The sequence below is a fragment of the Oncorhynchus mykiss genome, chromosome 27 (genome assembly GCF_057628025.1).
Source record: "Oncorhynchus mykiss isolate SJ-2025 chromosome 27, ASM5762802v1, whole genome shotgun sequence".
NCBI lineage: Eukaryota > Metazoa > Chordata > Actinopteri > Salmoniformes > Salmonidae > Oncorhynchus > Oncorhynchus mykiss.
In genome coordinates this window covers 42,717,834-42,739,881 of record NC_143048.1, presented here as the reverse complement: position 1 = coordinate 42,739,881, position 22,048 = coordinate 42,717,834, and the positions used below count along the sequence as shown (strand labels likewise).

Genomic DNA, 22,048 nt, shown 5'->3' with positions numbered 1-22,048 from the left:
GACCATGAGAATCACCTGGAGTGTATTGGCTGACAGAAAGTTGTCCCAGCAGAACTCTCGTTCAAACTTGTAGCCGCGTCGCTTAGCTTCCTCCCAGCCCTGACAGATTAACACACAGTCAAGTTAGCAATTTAAACAGAATGAACCATTGATATTATTCCATTGAGGAGATGAGAGAGACCTCTAATGATGTAGGAGGGAAAAAAGGATCTTACTGTGAAGGCATAGATGATGGTGAGGTGGTCACTCTTTGATTCTCTGGACAGAGTTCTTCTCCTAAAGTCTGCCATCTTCTCCTTACCCTGAGAGAGAGAGAGACAGAGACAGAGAGACAGAGAGAGAGACAGAGAGAGAGACAGAGAGAGAGACAGAGACAGAGAGAGAGACAGAGAGAGAGACAGAGACAGAGACAGCGAAAGGGGGAGAGAGAAAGACAGAGAGAGAGACAGAGAGAGAGACAGAGACAGAGACAGAGACAGAGAGACAGCGAGAGAGACAGAGAGAGAGAGAGACACACAGAGAGAGAGAGAGAGAGAGAGAGAAAGAGAGAGAGAGATTTGAGTACCTAAAATGTATGTGAGTGTGTGCGCCTGAGATCACGCGTATGATTACCATTGGTATGAAGAAGGGGTCCTTGAAGCTGAGAGAGGCAGCGATAGTGAGGACAGGGTCCAGACAGCCCAGCAGAGCTCCAAACAGGATCAGCTTCCCGATGTGAGGCTCTACAGGCAGCCTGGCCAGGTGGAACCCTAACGGGGTCAGAGCCTCTGAGCGGTCCAGAGCATTGAGGTCCATCAGGTGTGTGATGGCCAGAGTGACAGCCTCCTCTGTGGGAGGGTCCAGAGCTTTCCTCAGGAACTCTGCTATTGGACCCAGCTTGAGGATCTAGAAGGAGTGGGGAGAGAGAGTTAGACAAACTACATTAAAAACTACTTAGGGAAAAGTCAACAGCTTGACTTGATCAGAAACAAAATGGGAAAGAGACCTGTCTAAACGTTAGACCAGGAAATCCATCTGGATACAGAGAGCAGTGAGTCAAATCTTCACTAGCAGATTCAGCAAGGCTGTACTATGTCACTGTTCCCTTTAGATCCAGTACATTAGTGTGTGTGTGTTAGAACTGGGCGATAAGGACAATTATCCATACAGCAATACATTTCATGAATTGCCGTGATAACAATAAATAGAAAGATGTTTATAACACCAATGTGCACCACAGTTTATAACACCAATGTGCACCACAGTTTATAACACCAATGTGCACCACAGTTTATAACACCAATGTGCACCACAGTTTAACACCAATGTGCACCACAGTTTACAACACCAATGTGCACCACAGTTTATAACACCAATGTGCACCACAGTTTATAACACCAATGTGCACCACAGTTTATAACACCAATGTGCACCACAGTTTATAACACCAATGTGCACCACAGTTTATAACACCAATGTGCACCACAGTTTATAACACCAATGTGCACCACAGTTTATAACACCAATGTGCACCACAGTTTTTATTACTCTCCTTTAAACTACTAAACTCGGCAAAAAAGAAACAGCCCTTTTTCAGGATCCTGTCTTTCAAAGATAAGTCGTATAAAAATCCCCGAAAAATTCACAGATCTTCATTGTAAAGGGTTTAAACACTGTTTCCCATGCTTGTTCAATGAACCATAAACAATTAATAAACATGCACCTGTGGAACGGTCGTTAAGACACTAACTGTTTACAGACGGTAGGCAATTATGAAAACTTCTGAAGCCAATGTTATTTTCTACTTCCTGTATATAAGCCAATGTTATTTTCTACTTCCTGTATATAAGCCAATGTTATTTTCTACTTCCTGTATATAAGCCAATGTTATTTTCTACTTCCTGTATATAAGCCAATGTTATTTTCTACTTCCTGTATATAAGCCAATGTTATTTTCTACTTCCTGTATATAAGCCAATGTTATTTTCTACTTCCTGTATATAAGCCAATGTTATTTTCTACTTCCTGTATATAAGCCAATGTTATTTTCTACTTCCTGTATATAAGCCAATGTTATTTTCTACTTCCTGTATATAAGCCAATGTTATTTTCTACTTCCTGTATATAAGCCAATGTTATTTTCTACTTCCTGTATATAAGCCAATGTTATTTTCTACTTCCTGTATATAAGCCAATGTTATTTTCTACTTCCTGTATATAAGCCAATGTTATTTTCTACTTCCTGTATATAAGCCAATGTTATTTTCTACTTCCTGTATATAAGCCAATGTTATTTTCTACTTCCTGTATATAAGCCAATGTTATCTTTACTAGTGTTATTAATTGGCTATTTATTCCTTGTTACTATTTCTATCTGTATCTTTAACTCTGCATTGATGGAAAAAGACCAGTAAGCATTTCACTGTTAAGTCTACAGCTGTTGTTAACCAAGCATGTGACAAATGATTGTTTATTTGACCGTCACACCAGAGATCCACACATTACCTTGATCTGCAGACACAGTTCCTCCAGTGGTGTGCGCATGATCTCAGGTAGCTGGTAGGCATCCAGAAGACTGGCCCTCAGGCCATTATACAGGTGATAACACTTCCCTGGACACACCCTGCCAGCGTGCGTAAACACACACACACACACACACACACACACACACACACACACACACACAATTAGCTCATGTGATTATTCTGACAGTGTTATGTAGCCCTTATGACAGATAATTGTATTCAAGTGTTCGTGGCTTTGAGCAGAGTCACACTGTAGCTGCCACAACTAGACCAGACTAGTGGAGCACTAACTGTGTCCTGGCTCACTCTGAACACACACTGTAGCTGTCACAACTAGACCAGACTAGTGGAGCACTAACTGTGTCCTGGCTCACTCTGAACACACACTGTAGCTGTCACAACTAGACCAGACTAGTGGAGCACTAACTGTGTCCGGGCTCAGTCTGAATGCACACTGTTGCTGCCACAACTAGACCAGACTAGTGGAGCACAAACTGTGTCCGGGCTCAGTCTGAATGCACACTGTAGCTGCCACAACTAGACCAGACTAGTGGAGCACTAACTGTGTCCTGGCTCACTCTGAATACACACGGTTAGTATTGCCCTTATAGGGCCCGTACGAAGTAGACAGGCAGAGTTAACCAAGCTGCACTCATAAACACAGAAACAAATTTAGGGAGAAATATAGGAGAGGCAGAGGGGTGAGAGAGGGAGAGAGACTAAGAGAAGAGAGGGAGCGAGACTAAGAGAAGAGAGGGAGCGAGACTAAGAGAAGAGAGGGAGCGAGACTAAGAAGAGAGGGAGCGAGACTAAGAAGAGAGGGAGCGAGACACCCAAACTGACCTGCCAGCGCGTCCTCTTCTCTGTTTGGCATTGGCCAGGCTGACCCACTCTGCAGTCATAGTGCTGATGTTGTTCTGAGTGTCAAAGTGAGTCTCCTTAATCTTTCCCCCATCTATCACAAACACCACATCATCTATGGTAATACTGAGAGAGAGAGAGGGGAGACACAGAGACAGAGAGAGAGAGACAGGGAGACAGAGAGAGAGACAGAGAGACAGAGAGAGAGAAAAAGGGAGACAGGGAGACAGAGAGAGAGAGACAGAGAGAGAGAGAGAGAGAGAGAGAAAGGGGACTTTATTAAGACAGCCAAGGCAGCCTGATGACACTGATGAGTCTACACTTTGAAAAGGAAATCAAAACTCCACGCACACACACTCATTTGCTGCCTCTCTAACTCTTTGAAACACATGTATAAATAAATACGGTGTCTGACTGTATCCTACTGTTCAGAGAGTAGCAGTAGTGAGGTCAGTGAAGTTTGTCTCGCCTGTTCAGTCGCTTCCAGAATTCATTCAAAGTGAATTTATTCAAACAGGCTGTCGGCCTGGCTCTGAATGAGCATTTGAAATGTTTTGACTGTTTTCCCGGAGTTCTCATTTAAGCACTCAAATGAAAATATATATATTTAGAACACAAGGCCCGTACTGGAAATAAATGAGTGCATTTATCTATACACCAACTGTGCACAACAATGCCTAATTTATCATCACCATTACAGATGACAAATCATAAAATAGCCCCGTATACTACATATTCATACTGTATATTCTATATAAAAAAAAGGGCCAATTAAGATGAATTTATTGAAACCATTACATCAACTGGTTATATTATATTGTGAAACCAAATCTTTCCAACAGGGCAGTAACCCCAGCAGTGGTGCTTGTAGAAGACCATGGCTGTGTAATGGTGTAGCCTTGTTGTGTTCATTTAGCGGACAAACTACTGTTATTTTGCGAGCCCTTATCACAGTCAAGACAGCTATTTTAATAGTAAAAAAAAAAGAGGATGTAATATTAACAGAATATTTTTTCAAAATAAAAGTTTTTTTTAAAAAATGCACATTTCACATCTTGAAACAGTTGTTCACAAAGATGATTTGAAACCGGTCTCAATTCGGACAGTTGAAATGAATATAACACCAATATCGGCGTTCTTTTCGATATATAATTTGTTTTTTTTCTGCTTGTTCTTTGGAATATTCTAAACTGTTTAACACGTTGAACACTGCATGGATTCCGGCCACTGCATGGATTCCGGCCACTGCATGGATTCCGGCCACTGCATGGATTCCGGCCACTGCATGGATTCCGGCCACTGCATGGATTCCGGCCACTGCATGGATTCCGGCCACTGCATGGATTCCGGCCACTGCATGGATTCCGGCCACTGCATGGATTCCGGCCACTGCATGGATTCCGGCCACTGCATGGATTCCGGCCACTGCATGGATTCCGGCCACTGCATGGATTCCGGCCACTGCATGGATTCCGGCCACTGCATGGATTCCGGCCACTGCATGGATTCCGGCCACTGCATGGATTCCGGCCACTGCATGGATTCCGGCCACGACATTAGTTTGGTGAGTAAGTCTATGTTCAATGGTTCTGATGAAAACATGCTCTTTGATTTTATCAAACTAATGTTTTGCCAAATTTTCATTGTGGAACCGGTCTATGTTTAGGGGGTTATAGCCAAGGCTAAACAACTCGATTGGCTACTTTGTGAACTGCTAGTGCCAATGTGGGGCGGCAGGGTAGCCTAGTGGTTAGAGCGTTGGACTAGTAACCGGAATGTTGCAAGTTCAAATTGACTTGCCTAGTTAAATAAAGGTAAAATAAAATAAAAATTGCGTGTGAAATAGACTGGATCTGTCGTTCTGCCCCTGAACAGGCAGTTAAACCGCTGTTCCTAGGCCGTCATTGAAAATAAGAATTTGTTCTTAACTGACTTGCCTAGTTAAATAAAGGTAAAATAAAATAAAAATTGCGTGTGAAATAGACTGGATGCAATTATTCCAAAACCGCAGCTCGTTGTTGGAACATATACTTCCCTACTTGAGTCAACCAGCACATTTAAAATGTGTGATAAAACTGTCAGCATACAATTACGTAGGCCTCAATTCAACATCTAGTATGTTGGTTCAACTTCATTTTATTGATTTTTTTTACCTTTATTTAACTAGGCAGGTCAGTTAAGAACAAATTCTTATTTTCAATGACGGCCTAGGAACAGTGAGTCAGTCGTGCATGGCTACGCAGACATGGGTAAACAGGGAGTACAGGAGAGGGCTGAGAATGCACCCTTGTGGGGCCCCAGTGTTGAGGATCAGCGGGGTGGAGATGTTGTTTCCTACCCTCACCACCTGGGGGCGGCCCGTCAGAAAGTCCAGGACCCAGTGGCACAGGACGGAGTTGAGACCAAGGGTCTCGATCTTAATGACGAGTTTGGAGGGTACTATGGTGTTAAATGCTGAGCTGTCATCGATGAACAGCATTCTTACATAGGTATTCCTCTTGTCCAGATGGGTTAGGGCAGTGTGATTGCGATTGCGTAGTCTGTGGACCTATTGGGGCAGTAAGCAAATTGGAGTGGGTCTAGGCTGTCAGGTAGGCTGGAGGTGATATGATCCTTGACTAGTCACTCAAAGCACTTCATGATGACGGAAGTGAGTGCTATGGGGCGATAATCATTTAGTTCAGTTACCTTAGCTTTCTTGGGAACAGGAACAATTGTGGCCCCCTAGAATCATGTGGGGACAGCAGACTGAGATAGGGATTGATTGAATATGTCCGTAAACACACCAGCCAGCTGGTCTGCGCATGCATGGAGGACACGACTAGGGATGCCATCTGGGCCAGCAGCCTTGCGAGGGTTAACACGTTTAAATGTTTTATGCACATTGGCTGCGGTGAAGGAGAGCCCGCAGGTTTTGGTAGCGGGCCGTGTGAGTGGCACTGTATTGTCCTCAAAGCGAGCAAAGAAGTTATTTTGTTGGTCTGGGAGGAAGACATCGGTGTCCGCGACAGGCCTGGTTTTCTTTTTGTAATCCGTGATTGACTGTAGACCCTGCCACATACGTCTCGTGTCTGAGCCGTTGAATTGCGACTCTACTTTGTCTCTATACTGATGCTTAGCTGGTTTGATGTATTCCAGGTGACTTCCTCATGAAGCTGGTTGAGAGAATGCCAAGAGTGTGCAAAGCTGTCATCAAGGCAAAGGGTGGCTACTTTGAAGAATCTCAAATATAAAATATATTTTGATTTGATCGTCATATATATATATATATATATATATAAAAAAACAATCTGTGTCTGTGATAATAGTAGGAAGTTTCTGAACAAAAAAAGTGTAGACACACACTGTATGGGGTTGGGAAAAGACACAAGGCTGATACACTAACAAAAATACACAAATATAAACCTACCTGGTCTCAGCGATATTGGTGGCAATGACAATCTTCCTGACTCCTGGAGGAGGCCTTTTGAACACCTGAAGAGGGAGACCAGTCAGAACAGACAGCATCACTCCCTGAGTTATTCATGTTTTGTTCTGGGTGAAAGGAGAGTTTCTGACACCATGCTCACCGAGGTCTGGGTGACAGTAGGCATCAGGGAGTGCAGAGGAATGATCACAAACCGATCTGAAACACAAGGTCAGACACAGAGTGTGTGTATATAGGAAGGTAGATAAGGTAGGTAGATAAGGTGGGTAGATAGGTAGATTAGGTAGGTAGGTAGATAAGTTAGGTAGGTAGGTAGATAAGGTAGGTAGGTAGGTAAATAATGAAAGTAGGTAGGTAGGTAGATAAGGTAGGTAGGTAGGTAGATAAGGTAGGTAGGTAGATAAGGTAGGTAGGTAGGTAGATAAGGTAGGTAGGTAGGTAGGTAGATACGGTAGGTAGGTAGATAAGGTAGGTAGGTAGGTAGGTAGATAAGGTAGGTAGGTAGGTAAATAATGAAAGTAGGTAGGTAGGTAGATTAGGTAGGTAGGTAGGTAGGTAGATAGGTAGGATAAGGTAGATAAGGTAGGTAGGTAGGTAGGTATGTAGGTAGATAAGGAAAATAGGTCGATTAGGTAGGTAGGTAGGTAGATAAGGTAGGTAGGTAGGTAGGTAGGTAGGTAGGTAGGTAGGATAAGGTAGATAAGGTAGGTAGGTCGGTAGATAAGGTAGGTAGGTAGATAGATAAGGTAGGTAGGTAGATATATAAGGTAGGTAGGTAGATATATAAGGTAGGTAGGTAGATATATAAGGTAGGTAGGTAGATAAGGTAGGTAGTTAGGTAGATAAGGTAGGTAGGTAGGTAGATAAGGTAGGTAGGTAGATAGATAAGGTAGGTAGGTAGATAGATAAGGTAGGTAGGTAGATATATTAGGTAGGTAGGTAGATATATAAGGTAGGTAGGTAGATAGATAAGGTAGGTAGGTAGATAAGGTAGGTAGGTAGGTAGATAAGGTAGGTAGGTAGATAGATAAGGTAGGTAGGTAGATAGATAGATAAGGTAGGTAGGTAGATAGATAGATAAGGTAGGTAGGTAGATAGATAAGGTAGGTAGATAGATAAGGTAGGTAGGTCGGTAGATAAGGTAGGTAGGTAGATAGATAAGGTAGGTAGGTAGATAGATAGATAAGGTAGGTAGGTAGACAAGGTAGATAAGGTAGGTAGGTAGGTAGGTAGATAAGGTAGGTAGGTAGATAGATAAGGTAGGTAGGTAGATAAGGTAGGTAGGTAGGTAGGTAGATAAGGTAGGTAGGTAGATAAGGTAGATAAGGTAGGTAGGTAGGTAGATAAGGTAGGTAGGTAGGTAGGTAGATAGATAAGGTAGGTAGGTAGATAAGGTAGTTAGGTAGATAAGGTAGGTAGGTAGGTAGATAAGGTAGGTAGGTAGGTAGATAAGGTAGGTAGGTAGGTAGATAAGGTAGGTTGGTAGATAAGGTAGGTAGATGGATAAGGTAGGTAGGAAGATAAGGTAGGTTGGTAGATAAGGTAGGTAGGTAGGTAGGTAGATAAGGTAGGTTGGTAGATAAGGTAGGTAGGTAGATAAGGTAGGTAGGTAGATAAGGTAGGTTGGTAGATAAGGTAGGTTGGTAGGTATACACACACGTACCTGATTTGAACATCTGCTGAGCCATGAGGAGGTCGTTGAGGCCACTGATGTTGTCCCAACCTGGCAGGAACACCAAGATGGCTCCTTCCTGGAACACACATCAGGACACACTCAGGCAACATACACATCAAAGATTTTCCATTACAGGCAGAAACAAACAAACAAACAAATAAACAGGAACCTGAATTCTACAATTTTGATAAACATTCCCACTTTCTGCCATCTCAGCCAAGCCAGACTCTCTCTGCCCACAGTCAAATTAAGTCATTACCCAAAATAAGGGCCTGTTTTGTGGATTTGGAATGAAAAAATAGAAGCCTAATTTACTCAAAAGGGAACAGAAAGTCACACCTAAAAACCCAGAGACAAAACCGAGCTAACCACAATCCACACTACCCTGCTTAATGAGGTTCAGAGGAGAATAGTGGCCGTGTTAGCATTAGTTTAGCTTCAATTGGTGGTCTAAGCCTGTGTTTACACAGGCAGTGCAATTCTGATATTTTTCCACTAATTGGTCTTTTGACCAATAAGATCAGACAACAATTGGGCATAAAATCAGAATAGGGCTGCCTGTGTAAACACAGCCTAAAAGTGTACCGTACTTAGGTAGTTAGCTTAGTTGGTTTTCATCTTGGGTAGTCGTGTTAGCATCAGGGTTGGGGGCGATGTCATTACAATCCTGTTGAATTCATGAAAAGTAGTCCATTATTATGATTTACGAAGAGGACTTTTGCCATTCATGAACAGAATCTGATAGCTGAGCTGACTGGAGAGGATTGAGGGGTCAGTCCTTGTCATTTCAGCAAGCTATGACACCCACCGTCTCAGATCGTTCTGATACGTTTCTATAGTTTAGACCAGATTAGAATTCCATGAAACATTCTGTTGACATTTCATTAGATCACATTTAATTTGATTGCGAAATTGGCCATTTTAATTTACAAGATTCATATAAATCATTAATAAATATAGTATCTAACATTGGATTTGGATCATAATTCTTCCCAACAGTGGTAAAAAGCGAACCCACAGAACCGCTACGCCAATCCCAGCACAACATTTGATTGAGGAAAAGCTATTAGTTGTCTACCCAAAGTTGCAAATAAAATGTTGTGATCCATATAATAAAACACAACAGACCAGAAAATGTTTATAAAATAAATCAAGAACAGCCACATCCGGTGGGCAAAACTTGGTACTTTCACATTCATTTACGGTCAATAATGCAAGTGACTTCAGTTACTAATTTCTCTGACACCAGTCTCAAAGTCAGTGAAGAGGAGCCTCCGGGATGCTGGCCTTCTAGGCAGACTGGCCAATTAAAAGAAAAGATTAAGATGGGCAAAATAACACGGGACACTGGACAGAGGAAGATTGGAAAAAGGTGTTATTGACAGACGAATCTAAGTTTGAGGTGTTCAGATCACAAAGAAGAACACTCGTGAGATGCAGAAAAAATGAAAAGATGCTGGAGGAGTGCTTGACCCCATCTATCAAGCAAGGAGGAGGCAATGGGATGTGGTCTGGGGGTGCTTTGGTGGTGGTACAGTGGGAGATTTGTACAGGGTAAAAGGAGATGGTCTGGGGGTGCTTTGGTGGTGCTACAGTGGGAGATTTGTACAAGGTAAAAGGAGATGGTCTGGGGGTGCTTTGGTGCTGGTACAGTGGGAGATTTGTACAGGGTAAAAGGAGATGGTCTGGGGGTGCTTGGTGGTGGTACAGTGGGAGATTTGTACAGGGTAAAAGGGATCTTGAAGAAGGAAGGCTATCACTCCATTTTGCAAAGCCATGCCATACCCTGTGGACGGCGCTTAATTGGAGCCAATTTCCTCCTACCACAGGACAATGACCCAAAGCACAGTTCCAAACTATACAATAACTATTTAGGGAAGAAGCAGTCAGCAGGTATTCTTTCTATAATGGAGTGGCCAGCACAGTCACCGGATCTCAACCCTATTGAGCTGTTATGGGAGCAGCTTGACCGTATGGTACGTAAGAAGTGCCCATCAAGACAATCCAACTTGTGGGAGGTGCTTCAGGAAGCATGGGGTGAACTCTCTTCAGATTACCTCAACAAATTGATGACTAGAATGCCAAAGGTCTGCAAGGCAGAAATTGCTGCAAATGGAGGATTCCTTGACAAAAGCAAAGTTTAAAGGACAAAATTATTATTTCAATTAAAAAAATTGTTATTTACAACCTTGTCAACAACTATATTTCCTATTCATTTTGCATCTCATTTCATGTATGTTTTCATGAAAAAAAAGGACATTTCTAAGTGACCCCAAACTTTTGAACAGTAGTGTATATAAACTCAGCAAAAAAATAAACGTCCTCGCACTGTCAACTGCGTTTATTTTAATTTTGTATGTAAATATTTGTATGAACATAACAAGATTCAACAACTGAGATATAAACTGAACAAGTTCGACAGACATGTGACTAACAGAAATGGAATAACGTGTCTCTGAACAAAGGGGGGGGTCAAAATCTAAAGTGACAGTCAGTATCTGGTGTGGCCACCAGCTGCATTAAGTACTGCAGTGCATCTCCTCCTCATGGAATGCACCAGATTTGCCAGTTCGCGCTGTGAGATGTTACCCCACTCTTCCATCAAGGCACCGGCAAGTTCCCAGACATTTCTGGGGGGAATGGTCCTAGCCCTCACCCTCCGATCGAACAGGTTCCAGACGTGCTCGATGGGATTGAGATCCGGGCTCTTCGCTGGCCATGACAGAACACTGACATTCCTGTCTTGCAGGAAATCACGCACAGAACGAGCAGTATGGCTGGTGGCATTGTCATGCTGGAGGGTCATGTCAGGATGAGCCTGCAGGAAGGGTACCACATGAGGGAGGAGGATGTCTTCCCTGTAATGCACATCGTTGAGATTGCCTGCAATGACAACAAGCTCAGTCCGATGATGCTGTGACACACCGCCCCAGACCATGACGGACCCTCCACCTCGATCCCACTCCAGAGTACAGGCCTGGGTGTAATGCTCATTCCTTTGACGATGAACGCAAATCCGACCATCAACCCTGGTGAGACAAAACCGCGATTTCGTCAGTGAAGAACACTTTTTGCCAGTCCTGTCTGGTCCAGTGACGGTGGGTTTGTGCCCATAGGCGACGTTGTTGCCGGTGATGTCTGGTGAGGACCTGCCTTACAACAAGTCTACAAGCCTTCAGTCCAGCCTCTCTCAGCCTATTGCGGACAGTCTGAGCACTGATGGAGGGATTGTGCGTTCCTTGTGTAACTCGGGCAGTTGTTGTTGCCATCCTGTACCTGTCCCGCAGGTGTGATGTTCGGATGTACTGATCCTGTGCAGGTGTGGTTACACGTGGTCTGCCACTGCGAGGACGATCAGCTGTCCGTCCTGTCTCTCTGTAGCGCTGTCTTAGGTGTCTCAAAGTACGGACTTGCAATTTATTGCCCTGGCCACATCTGCAGTCCTCATGCCTCCTTGCAGCATGCCTAAGGCACGTTCACGCAGATGAGCAGGGACCCTGGGCATCGTTCTTTGGGTGTTTTTCAGAGTCAGTAGAAAGGCCTCTTTAGTGCCCTAAGTTTTCATAACTGTGACCTTAATTGCCTACTGTCTGTAAGTTGTTAGTGTCTTAACAACTGTTCTACAGGTTCATGTTCATTAACTGTTTATGGTTCATTGAACAAGCATGGGAAACTGTGTTTAACTTCATTGCTCTAGGGGGCAGAATTCAGGAAGTTTTGATGAATGAGGTACCCAAAGTAAACTGCCTGTTTCTCAGGCCCAGAAGCTAGGATATGCATATAATTAGTATTGGATAGAAAACACTCTAAAGTTTCCTGTATCCTTGTATTCTGAAAAATGAGGAAGAATGAATTTTCTCAGTGGACTATAGAATGAACCAGAGCTGGTTTGCGCGCGTGACCGATTGTGTGTGGTTTGTTATTTTTCCTTTCTATTGAATACGCTATTGTCCGGTTGAAATATTATAAACTATTTAGACAATAGACAACCTGAGGATTAATTATAAACATCGTTTGACATGTTTCAACAAACTTTACCGCTACTATTAGGATGTATTCGCCTGCATGTTGACCTCCTTTGAGCCAGTGGATTACTAAACAAAAATCGGCAAACAAAGGCCTCCCGGGTGGCGCAGTGGTTAAGGGCGCTGTACTGCAGCGCCAGCTGTGCCATCAGAGTCCCTGGGTTCGCGCCCAGGCTCTGTCGTAACCGGCCGCGACCGGGAGGTCCGTGGGGCGACGCACAATTGGCCTAGCGTCATCCGGGTTAGGGAGGGATTGGTCGGTAGGGATCTCCTTGTCTCATCGCGCACCAGCGACTCCTGTGGCGGGCTGGGCGCAGTGCGCGCTAGCCAAGGTTGCCAGGTGCACGGTGTAGCCTCCGACACATTGGTGCGGCTGTGTTAAGAAGCAGTACGGCTGGTTGGGTTGTGTATCGGAGGACGCATGACATTCAGCCTTCGTCTCTCCCGAGCCCGTACGGGGGTTGTAGCAATGAGACAAGATAGTAGCTACTACAACAATTGGATACCACAAAATTGGGGAGAAAAAGGGGTAAAATGTAAAAAAATTAAATAATAATAATAATTAAAAATCGTCTTACAAAACAGAGTTTTTTGGATATAAAGAAAGACTTTATCGAACAAAACAAACATTTATTGTGAGTGCAACCAGATGAAGATCATCAAAAGGTAGGTGATTCATTTTATCGCTATTTCTGACTTTCGTGACTCCTCTACTTAGCTTGCGTCCCACCTAGTGGAGAGAGGTTACAATGAAGATCTAATTTTAACGAATGATATTCGAAAGACAGGATCCTGATAAAGGAGCGTTTCTTTTTTTGTTGAGTTTATAAAAAAAAGTTGGTTAATTTTTTCTAATCATTTTGCGTAACAGGGTGAACATTTATAAATGGGACATATAGACTAAAATGAAACATGGAAAAATAGATAATTTGTGTTCAAATTTATTTAGCTTTGCACCATTGTTTTCCCACTAAAGAAATCAACACTTCCTGAATGTGGTGTCATTGTAAAGGGGTTGTTTTCTTTAAACTCCCACACCAGCAGAAATCCACTTTTTCGAGCTGAAAGACGTTGTGCAATATAATGGGTATAATGGCCATCGATGTAAGTCAATAAGTCATCATTTTAGTCAAAGTATGATGCTCCATCACAGAGGCAAATGACTTAATTAACCAATCACCACAGTCAGAACCCTGACAGCCAGCCCCTAGCAACAACTAAGAACACTGTCATGGCCAATCTACTGCTTTCCTCTCAGTTCTCTGACAATGTTACAGTCAATCAGCCGGCTGGCTCCCTTCTGAGTCACGGTAGCTGACAGAGATAGGGTTGCTGAATTTAATACGGACCTCTAACCCCAAACCTCTAGGCATTACTGTATAGAGAAACTCTCCTCTCCATGTTTCAACTACACAGACATTTTTCTCCATGTATCAATCACTGCTCCTGGATAATGGTCCTACATGGGGAAAAGCCAGATTTTTGGGGAAATTCACAATGGGACAAAGATACGGGTTAATTATTGATTGAACTTTACACTGATTTATGTTGTATTTCACTCCATCAACACCAAAATAGCCGTTTGGTGGGAGTCCACACTAGAGCCCGACCGATATATATGGTTTCACCAATAATATTAGCCCTTTTCACACTATAATCGGCCGATAATTCCACGGATAACTAATATTAAATAAAAATGAATCTCATGCTGATCTGAACACTTAATGCCATTCTCATGATGTGTCATTATGGTCACTACTGTATGTATTAAATCAACACTTGAAGCAGTTATTGGACAATTGCTCTTTTGGATGGCAATATATATATATATATGAGAATTCAGTGTGGAAAAATTACAATTTCCATTTCCCCGCTGTAAAACAGAATATCAGCAGATATATCAGTAAGTTTTGTCCCCCCCAAAAACCATAGCGGTTAGACTACACCACACCAAGATAGTTAAAACTCACTTCCTGGCTTAGCACGATATGTCTGATCAGCTGCACGATGAGCTCAAGGTCAATCTTATCATCATCGTCCATCATCTCCAACACATCTATGGTTCTGTCAGAGTACCTGCCAATCAAAATGAGACAGACACGCAGAGTCCCCAATCACAGACAGGAACAGACACAAACAGGAAGAGATACAGACTAATCAATCAAAGAATGAGACAGTAATGCTATCAGCAATGACGCAGAACACTAAATAACAATAATTTATCAAATTGATTCTTTCATTTGTTAGACAGCTTTGACAATCCTCTCAGCAACAATTGTTCAATCAGAGTAATATAAAGGACAGCTAGACATGTCAGACCGAATCTCTTTATTTAAACTGGAGAATCATTATGACATTGTCCCTCAGTAACTCACTTGTCTCGTAGTGTGTGGGCTTAGCAAGGCCAGATCCCCCTCCCCCTCAGTAACTCACTTGTCTCGTAGTGTGTGGGCTTAGCAAGGCCAGCTCCCCCTCCCCCTCAGTAACTCACTTGTCTCGTAGTGTGTGGGCTTAGCAAGGCCAGCTCCCCCTCCCCCTCAGTAACTCACTTGTCTCGTAGTGTGCGGGCGTAGCAGGGCCAGCTCTCCTTGTACTCGGCCTCTTTCTGGTCCTTCTCTGGTCTGGAATTCTGACCCTGCATGAAACCTCTCTTCCACCTGGGCCTCTGCTCCTTCTTCTGGGGACGGTACCTGGCGGACAAAAACAAGCACACAGTTCAGCCCAAAGTCTAAAGTTACCGGATTAGAAGGCGCTAATCTTCCTCATTCCTTTAGGCTAGTGAATATATCCTAGTGTGTCCAGTAGGAACTCACCTAATCATCTCCAACACATCCTCCAGTAGGAACTCACCTAATCATCTCCAACACATCCTCCAGTAGGAACTCACCTAATCATCTCCAACACATCCTCCAGTAGGTTCTCACCTAATCATCTCCAACACATCCTCCAGTAGGATCTCACCTAATCGTCTCCAACACATCCTCCAGTAGAATCTCACCTAATCATCTCCAACACATCCTCCAGTAGGATCTCACCTAATCATCTCCAACACACCCTCCAGTAGGTTCTCACCTAATCATCTCCAACACATCCTCCAGTAGGATCTCACCTAATAATCTCCAACACATCCTCCAGTAGGTTCTCACCTAATCATCTCCAACACATCCTCCAGTAGAATCTCACATAATCATCTCCAACACATCCTCCAGTAGGATCTCACCTAATCATCTCCAACACATCCTCCAGTAGGAACTCACCTAATCATCTCCAACACCTCCTCCAGTAGGAACTCACCTAATCATCTCCAACACATCCTCCAGTAGGTTCTCACCTAATCATCACCTCACCAAATTGGTCTACACGGACAAGTTCTGGCCTGGTTTAGATCTTATCTGTCGGAAAGATATCAGTTTGTCTCTGTGAATGGTTTGTCCTCTGACAAATCAACTGTAAATTTTGGTGTTCCTCAAGGTTCCGTTTTAGGACCACTATTGTTTTCACTATATATTTTACCTCTTGGGGATGTTATTCGAAAACATAATGTTAACTTTCACTGCTATGCGGATGACACACAGCTGTACATTTCAATGGAACATGGTGAAGCCCCAAAATTGCCCTTGCTAGAAGCATGTGTTTCAGACATAAGGAAGTGGATGGCTGCAAACTTTCTACTTTTAAACTCAGACAAAACAGAGATGCTTGTTATAGGTCCCAAGAAACAAAGAGATCTTCTGTTGAATCTGACAATTCATCTTAATGGTTGTACAGTCGTCTCAAATAAAACTGTGAAGGACCTCGGCGTTACTCTGGACCCTGATCTCTCTTTTGAAGAACATATCAAGACCATTTCAAGGACAGCTTTTTTCCATCTACGTAACATTGCAAAAATCAGAAACTTTCTGTCCAAAAATGATGCAGAAAAATGTATCCATGCTTTTGTCACTTCTAGGTTAGACTACTGCAATGCTCTACTTTCCGGCTACCCGGATAAAGCACTAAATAAACTTCAGTTAGTGCTAAATACGGCTGCTAGAATCCTGACTAGAACCAAAAAATGTGATCATATTACTCCAGTGCTAGCCTCTCTACACTGGCTTCCTGTCAAAGCAAGGGCTGATTTCAAGGTTTTACTGCTAACCTACAAAGCATTACATGGGCTTGCTCCTACCTATCTCTCTGATTTGGTCCTGCCGTACATACCTACACGTACGCTACGGTCACAAGACGCAGGCCTCCTAATTGTCCCTAGAATTTCTAAGCAAACAGCTGGAGGCAGGGCTTTCTCCTATAGAGCTCCATTTTTATGGAACGGTCTGCCTACCCATGTCAGAGACGCAAACTCGGTCTCAACCTTCAAGTCTCTACTGAAGACTCATCTCTTCAGTGGGTCATATGATTGAGTGTAGTCTGGCCCAGGAGTGGGAAGGTGAACGGAAAGGCTCTGGAGCAACGAACCGCCCTTGCGGTCTCTGCCTGGCCGGTTCCCCTCTTTCCACTGGGATTCTCTGCCTCTAACCCTATTACAGGGGCTGAGTCACTGGCTTACTGGGGCTCTCTCATGCCGTCCCTGGAGGGGGTGCGTCACCTGAGTGGGTTGATTCACTGATGTGGTCATCCTGTCTGGGTTGGCGCCCCCCCCCCCCCCCCCCCGGGTTATGCCGTGGCGGAGGTCTTTGTGGGCTATACTCAGCCTTGTCTCAGGATGGTAAGTTGGTGGTTGAAGATAACCCTCTAGTGGTGTGGGGGCTGTGCTTTGGCAAAGTGGGTGGGGTTATATCCTTCCTGTTTGGCCCTGTCCGGGGGTGTCCTCGGATGGGGCCACAGAGTCTCCTGACCCCTCCTGTCTCAGCCTCCAGTATTTATGCTGCAGTAGTTTATGTGTTGGGGGGCTAGGGTCAGTTTGTTATATCTGGAGTACTTCTCCTGTCCTATTCGGTGTCCTGTGTGAATCTAAGTGTGCGTTCTCTAATTCTCTCCTTCTCTCTTTCTTTCTCTCTCTCGGAGGACCTGAGCCCTAGGACCATGCCCCAGGACTACCTGACATGATGACTCCTTGCTGTCCCCAGTCCACCTGGCCGTGCTGCTGCTCCAGTTTCAACTGTTCTGCCTTATTATTATTCGACCATGCTGGTCATTTATGAACATTTGAAAATCTTGGCCATGTTCTGTTATAATCTTCACCCGGCACAGCCAGAAGAGAACTGGCCATCCCACATATGCTCTCTCTAATTCTCTCTTTCTTTCTCTCTCTCGGAGGACCTGAGCCCTAGGACCATGCCCCAGGAATACCTGACATGATGACTCCTTGCTGTCCCCAGTCCACCTGACTGTGCTGCTGCTCCAGTTTCAACTGTTCTGCCTTATTATTATTCGACCATGCTGGTCATTTATGAACATTTGAACATCTTGGCCATGTTCTGTTATAATCTCCACCCGGCACAGCCAGAAGAGGACTGGCCACCCCACATAGCCTGGTTCCTCTCTAGGTTTCTTCCTAGGTTTTGGCCACCGTGCTTCTACACCTGCATTGCTTGCTGTTTGGGGTTTTAGGCTGGGTTTCTGTACAGCACTTTGAGATATCAGCTGGTGTACGAAGGGCTATATAAATACATTTGATTTGATCATCTCCAACACATCCTCCAGTAGGTTCTCACCTAATCATCTCCAACACATCCTCCAGTAGGTTCTCACCTAATCATCTCCAACACATCCTCCAGTAGGATCTCACCTAATCATCTCCAACACATCCTCCAGTAGGTTCTCACCTAATCATCTCCAACACATCCTCCAGTAGGTTCTCACCTAATCATCTCCAACACATCCTCCAGTAGGATCTCACCTAATCATCTCCAACACATCCTCCAGTAGGTTCTCACCTAATCATCTCCAACACAACATCCAGTAGAATCTCACATAATCATCTCCAACACATCCTCCAGTAGGAACTCACCTAATCATCTTCAACACATCCTCCAGTAGGTTCTCACCTAATCATCTCCAACACATCCTCCAGTAGGAACTCTTGCACTGGGAAGGTCATCCCCGGGATGTGGATCATAGGACAGTTATCTGGAGAGAGACAGGGAGGGGGCAGAGAGAGGAATTTACTGACTCTATTCAATGGTCATTCCCAATTTCCAAACTCCATTATACACACTGCTACGACAGAAACACACTGAATCCCCACTGCTACGACAGAAACACACTGAATCCCCACTGCTACGACTGAAACACACTGAATCCCCACTGCTACGACAGAAACACACTGAATCCCCACTGCTACGACAGAAACACACTGAATCCCCACTGCTACGACTGAAACACACTGAATCCCCACTGCTACGACAGAAACACACTGAATCCCCACTGCTACGACTGAAACACACTGAATCCCCACTGCTACGACAGAAACACACTGAATCCCCACTGCTACGACAGAAACACACTGAATCCCCACTGCTACGACTGAAACACACTGAATCCCCACTGCTACGACAGAAACACACTGAATCCCCACTGTTTGTCATTGCGTACTAAAGTATTTGGAGAACTTCTCAGCGTTGAGCGTGGCACTCATGAGGATGACCTTGAGGTCCTGTCGGACTCGGAGCAGGTCTTTAACAATGATGAGTAGAACATCAGAGTGAAGGTTCCTCTCGTGAATTTCATCCAAAACCAGGTGGCTGATGGTGGACAACAGACTGACAGGGAGAGAGAGAGAGAGAGAGATTTAAAAAAAGAGAATGATGGGAGAGGAGGATGATGAAGAGGAAGGAGAGGAAAAACACTCACGGGGAAGAGCGAAGCCACTGTAGAATAATACCCGTTGTACAATACAGCACCGAGCCCTGTTTCCGTGGTAACCGACTAAAATGAATTTTAAAAAAAATGTTTTTAATGAATACACAATTGAATACAGGTTATTACATCTGATATACATATTAATACAGTTTATATACTTATTAATACAGGTTATTACAAATTATATACTTATTACAGTTTATATACTTATTAATACAGGTTATTACAGATGATATAATTATTACAGATGATATACTTATTACAGTTTATATACATATTAATACAGGTTATTCCAGCGTATATACTTACTTTCCCTAATATACTGTAAGCCATTTAAATCAGGGCCCAGAAAAAGAATGAGAGAGGAGGGGGAGGATGTTGGATAGTGGGAGAAAAATCCGAGAGCCCTAGGCGGGGTCAGACATAAACGATGACCAGCTGGCCCGGGGTCAGTAAAAACACGTGTTGGGCCAGTGGATCTCGTCAGTGACTTCTCTGACCGGGCCAGTAACTTATCAGCGCATTTCTGCGTTCCAGTTCAACATTTAACTGCTCTGTCGCAGTCTATCATTGACTACAACAAACGGAAAAGTCATGCTGTATTTAAAGCCAGATGATTGGTCGTTCGTTCAAGCACCACACCACGCTCCCGCAAGTCACAACTTCGAGTGGTACATGATTAGATGCCTTAACACAGCACACGCCAGCTGTCCAGAGCAAAATGAAGCACCCATCACTCTACTCTCAAAGCTTATTTCTTATAGGGAACGTTATTTACAAAAGTAAAACTTCAATAGTGAACATACTAACAATATGCTGGCTACTGTTAATAGTCTGCTAAAAGATAGCTACACAAACACACCTAGACTTAGTATTAGCTAGCCTGCTGTATGTAGTCAGGTCCCTATCATTTTGGAATTTATTTCTTAAAGGGGTAGCGTCCTATTTTGAGATGTAAACCAATATAGATTCTCAAAATGTCATAGGCCTACTTTATAAACTAAAAGTAATACAATGTCATTCTAGAGAATACAGTAATGACTTGCATTGCTAAATTATATCACACAGCTTTTTTTTTTTAAAGGACCAATGCAGCATTTTTTAAAATCCCAATATCAAATGATTTCTGGGTAACAATGAAGTAATTACCATACTGTAACTGCTTTCAATTAAAATGGTCAAAAATAAACAAAATTGGCTTCTAAGCTAAATTGAATTTCTGTGTTGGAGTGATCTGAGTGAGGGGCCTAATTGGAGGATCCTAATGTAAGGGATGTGTAACCTGAAAACTAGCTGTAATTAGCTGATAGGAGCGCAAACTCTGTTATTGGTCTACTAACCAAAAACCCAACTCAGGAAAAAAGCTGTAATTTCAGGGGGTCTTTTCAAACAGCTCTTACACTAAAATTGCATTATGTTTTTCAAAATTTCACAGTTTCATTCAAACCTCCGTGTGGAATAAATATATTTTAAAAAACACAGGAAATCACATTTCTGAACGCACTGGCCCTTTAATACAAATCATAATACATGCACACACAAGCACACAGCGTGACAGAAGTACTATCTTCTTCCAAGGCTGATGTGTAGTCCCAGTATGACGTGTGTGAATATAGCCTTGATCACATTAACCTCTTTCTGAGCCCCATGGACACATGATTTCCCCAGTCGGTCATCTCTCCTCCATGTCATCTCCCCTTCATTGCAACCTAATTTTCAACCTGACCATCTATTCTGGCTTAAAGGGGTAGCGTCCTATTAAGATGGCTATGAAGAACCTGGCTGACGTTTTACTTCTCCCAACCAATTGTGCTATTTTGTTCGTTTTTTTGCGTTTTGTGTAACTCATTTTTTTTTAAAACTTATTTTGTACATAATGTTGCTGCTACCGTCTCTTATGACCAAAAACAAATTCTGGACATCAGAAGAGCGATTACTCACCGCGAACTGGAAGAAACTTTTTCCTTTAACGAGTCCGATGAGAAAGAAACACTACTTTCACTGGCCCAGATTCCCGTCATTTGCTTGAAGAAAAGACGCAGGAAAAGGAAACGCAGATCGGTCTGCCTTCTGAGAATCCGTAGGCAAGTGAGTAAACTCCCACTGCTATCCATTCTTCTTGCTAACGTGCAATCATTGGAAAATAAAATTGATGACCTACGATTAAGATTATCCTACCAACGGGACATAAAAAAATGTAATATCTTATGTTTCACCGAGACGTGGCTGAACGACGATACGGATAATATAGAGCTGGTGGGATTTTCCATGCACCAGCAGAACAGAAAAGCTACGTCTGTTAAGATGAGGGGTGGGGGTGTGTGTCTATTTGTCAGTAACAGCTGGTGTGCGATGTCTAATATTAAAGAAGTGTTGAGGTATTGCTCACCTGAGGTAGAGTACCTCATGATAAGCTGTAGACCACACTATCTACCAAGAGAGTTCTCATCTACATCATTCATAGCCGTCTATTTACCACCACAGAACGAAGCTGTCACTAAGAAAGCTCTCAACCAACTCTGTAAGGTCATAAACAAAGAAGAAAATGCTCACCCAGAAGCGGCACTCCTAGTGGCCAGGCATTATCATGCAGACAAAATAAAATCAGTTTACCAAATTTTAACCAGCGTGTCCCATGTGCAACCAGAGCAAAAAATATCCTAGGCCACCTTTACTCCACACACAAAGCTCTCCCTCGACCTTCATTTGGCAAATCTGGCCATAATTCTATCCTCCTGATTCCGGCTTACAAGCA

At 43.4% G+C, this 22,048-nt stretch overlaps 1 protein-coding gene across 2 annotated transcripts in view; it reads right to left on the bottom strand.

Moving 5' to 3' along the window:
• dhx36 (DEAH-box helicase 36) overlaps positions 1 to 22,048 on the bottom strand; it is a 55,693-nt gene that overhangs the window by 19,396 nt on the left and 14,249 nt on the right. Inside the window, exons 8-20 of one of the 2 annotated variants that reach the window (XM_090224014.1) lie at positions 19,285 to 19,359; positions 19,027 to 19,193; positions 18,480 to 18,561; positions 15,042 to 15,182; positions 14,463 to 14,568; positions 8,456 to 8,543; positions 6,935 to 6,990; positions 6,775 to 6,839; positions 3,348 to 3,491; positions 2,485 to 2,602; positions 613 to 885; positions 216 to 302; positions 16 to 99 (exon numbers count right to left, since the gene is read on the bottom strand). In XM_090224014.1, the coding sequence (XP_090080140.1) occupies positions 16 to 99; positions 216 to 302; positions 613 to 885; positions 2,485 to 2,602; positions 3,348 to 3,491; positions 6,775 to 6,839; positions 6,935 to 6,990; positions 8,456 to 8,543; positions 14,463 to 14,568; positions 15,042 to 15,182; positions 18,480 to 18,561; positions 19,027 to 19,193; positions 19,285 to 19,359 (1,486 nt within the window). Of the gene's footprint in view, positions 1 to 15; positions 100 to 215; positions 303 to 612; positions 886 to 2,484; positions 2,603 to 3,347; positions 3,492 to 6,774; positions 6,840 to 6,934; positions 6,991 to 8,455; positions 8,544 to 14,462; positions 14,569 to 15,041; positions 15,183 to 15,305; positions 15,420 to 18,479; positions 18,562 to 19,026; positions 19,194 to 19,284; positions 19,360 to 22,048 lie in introns of those variants that run through there. The other variant, XM_090224015.1, reaches the window with a different exon arrangement.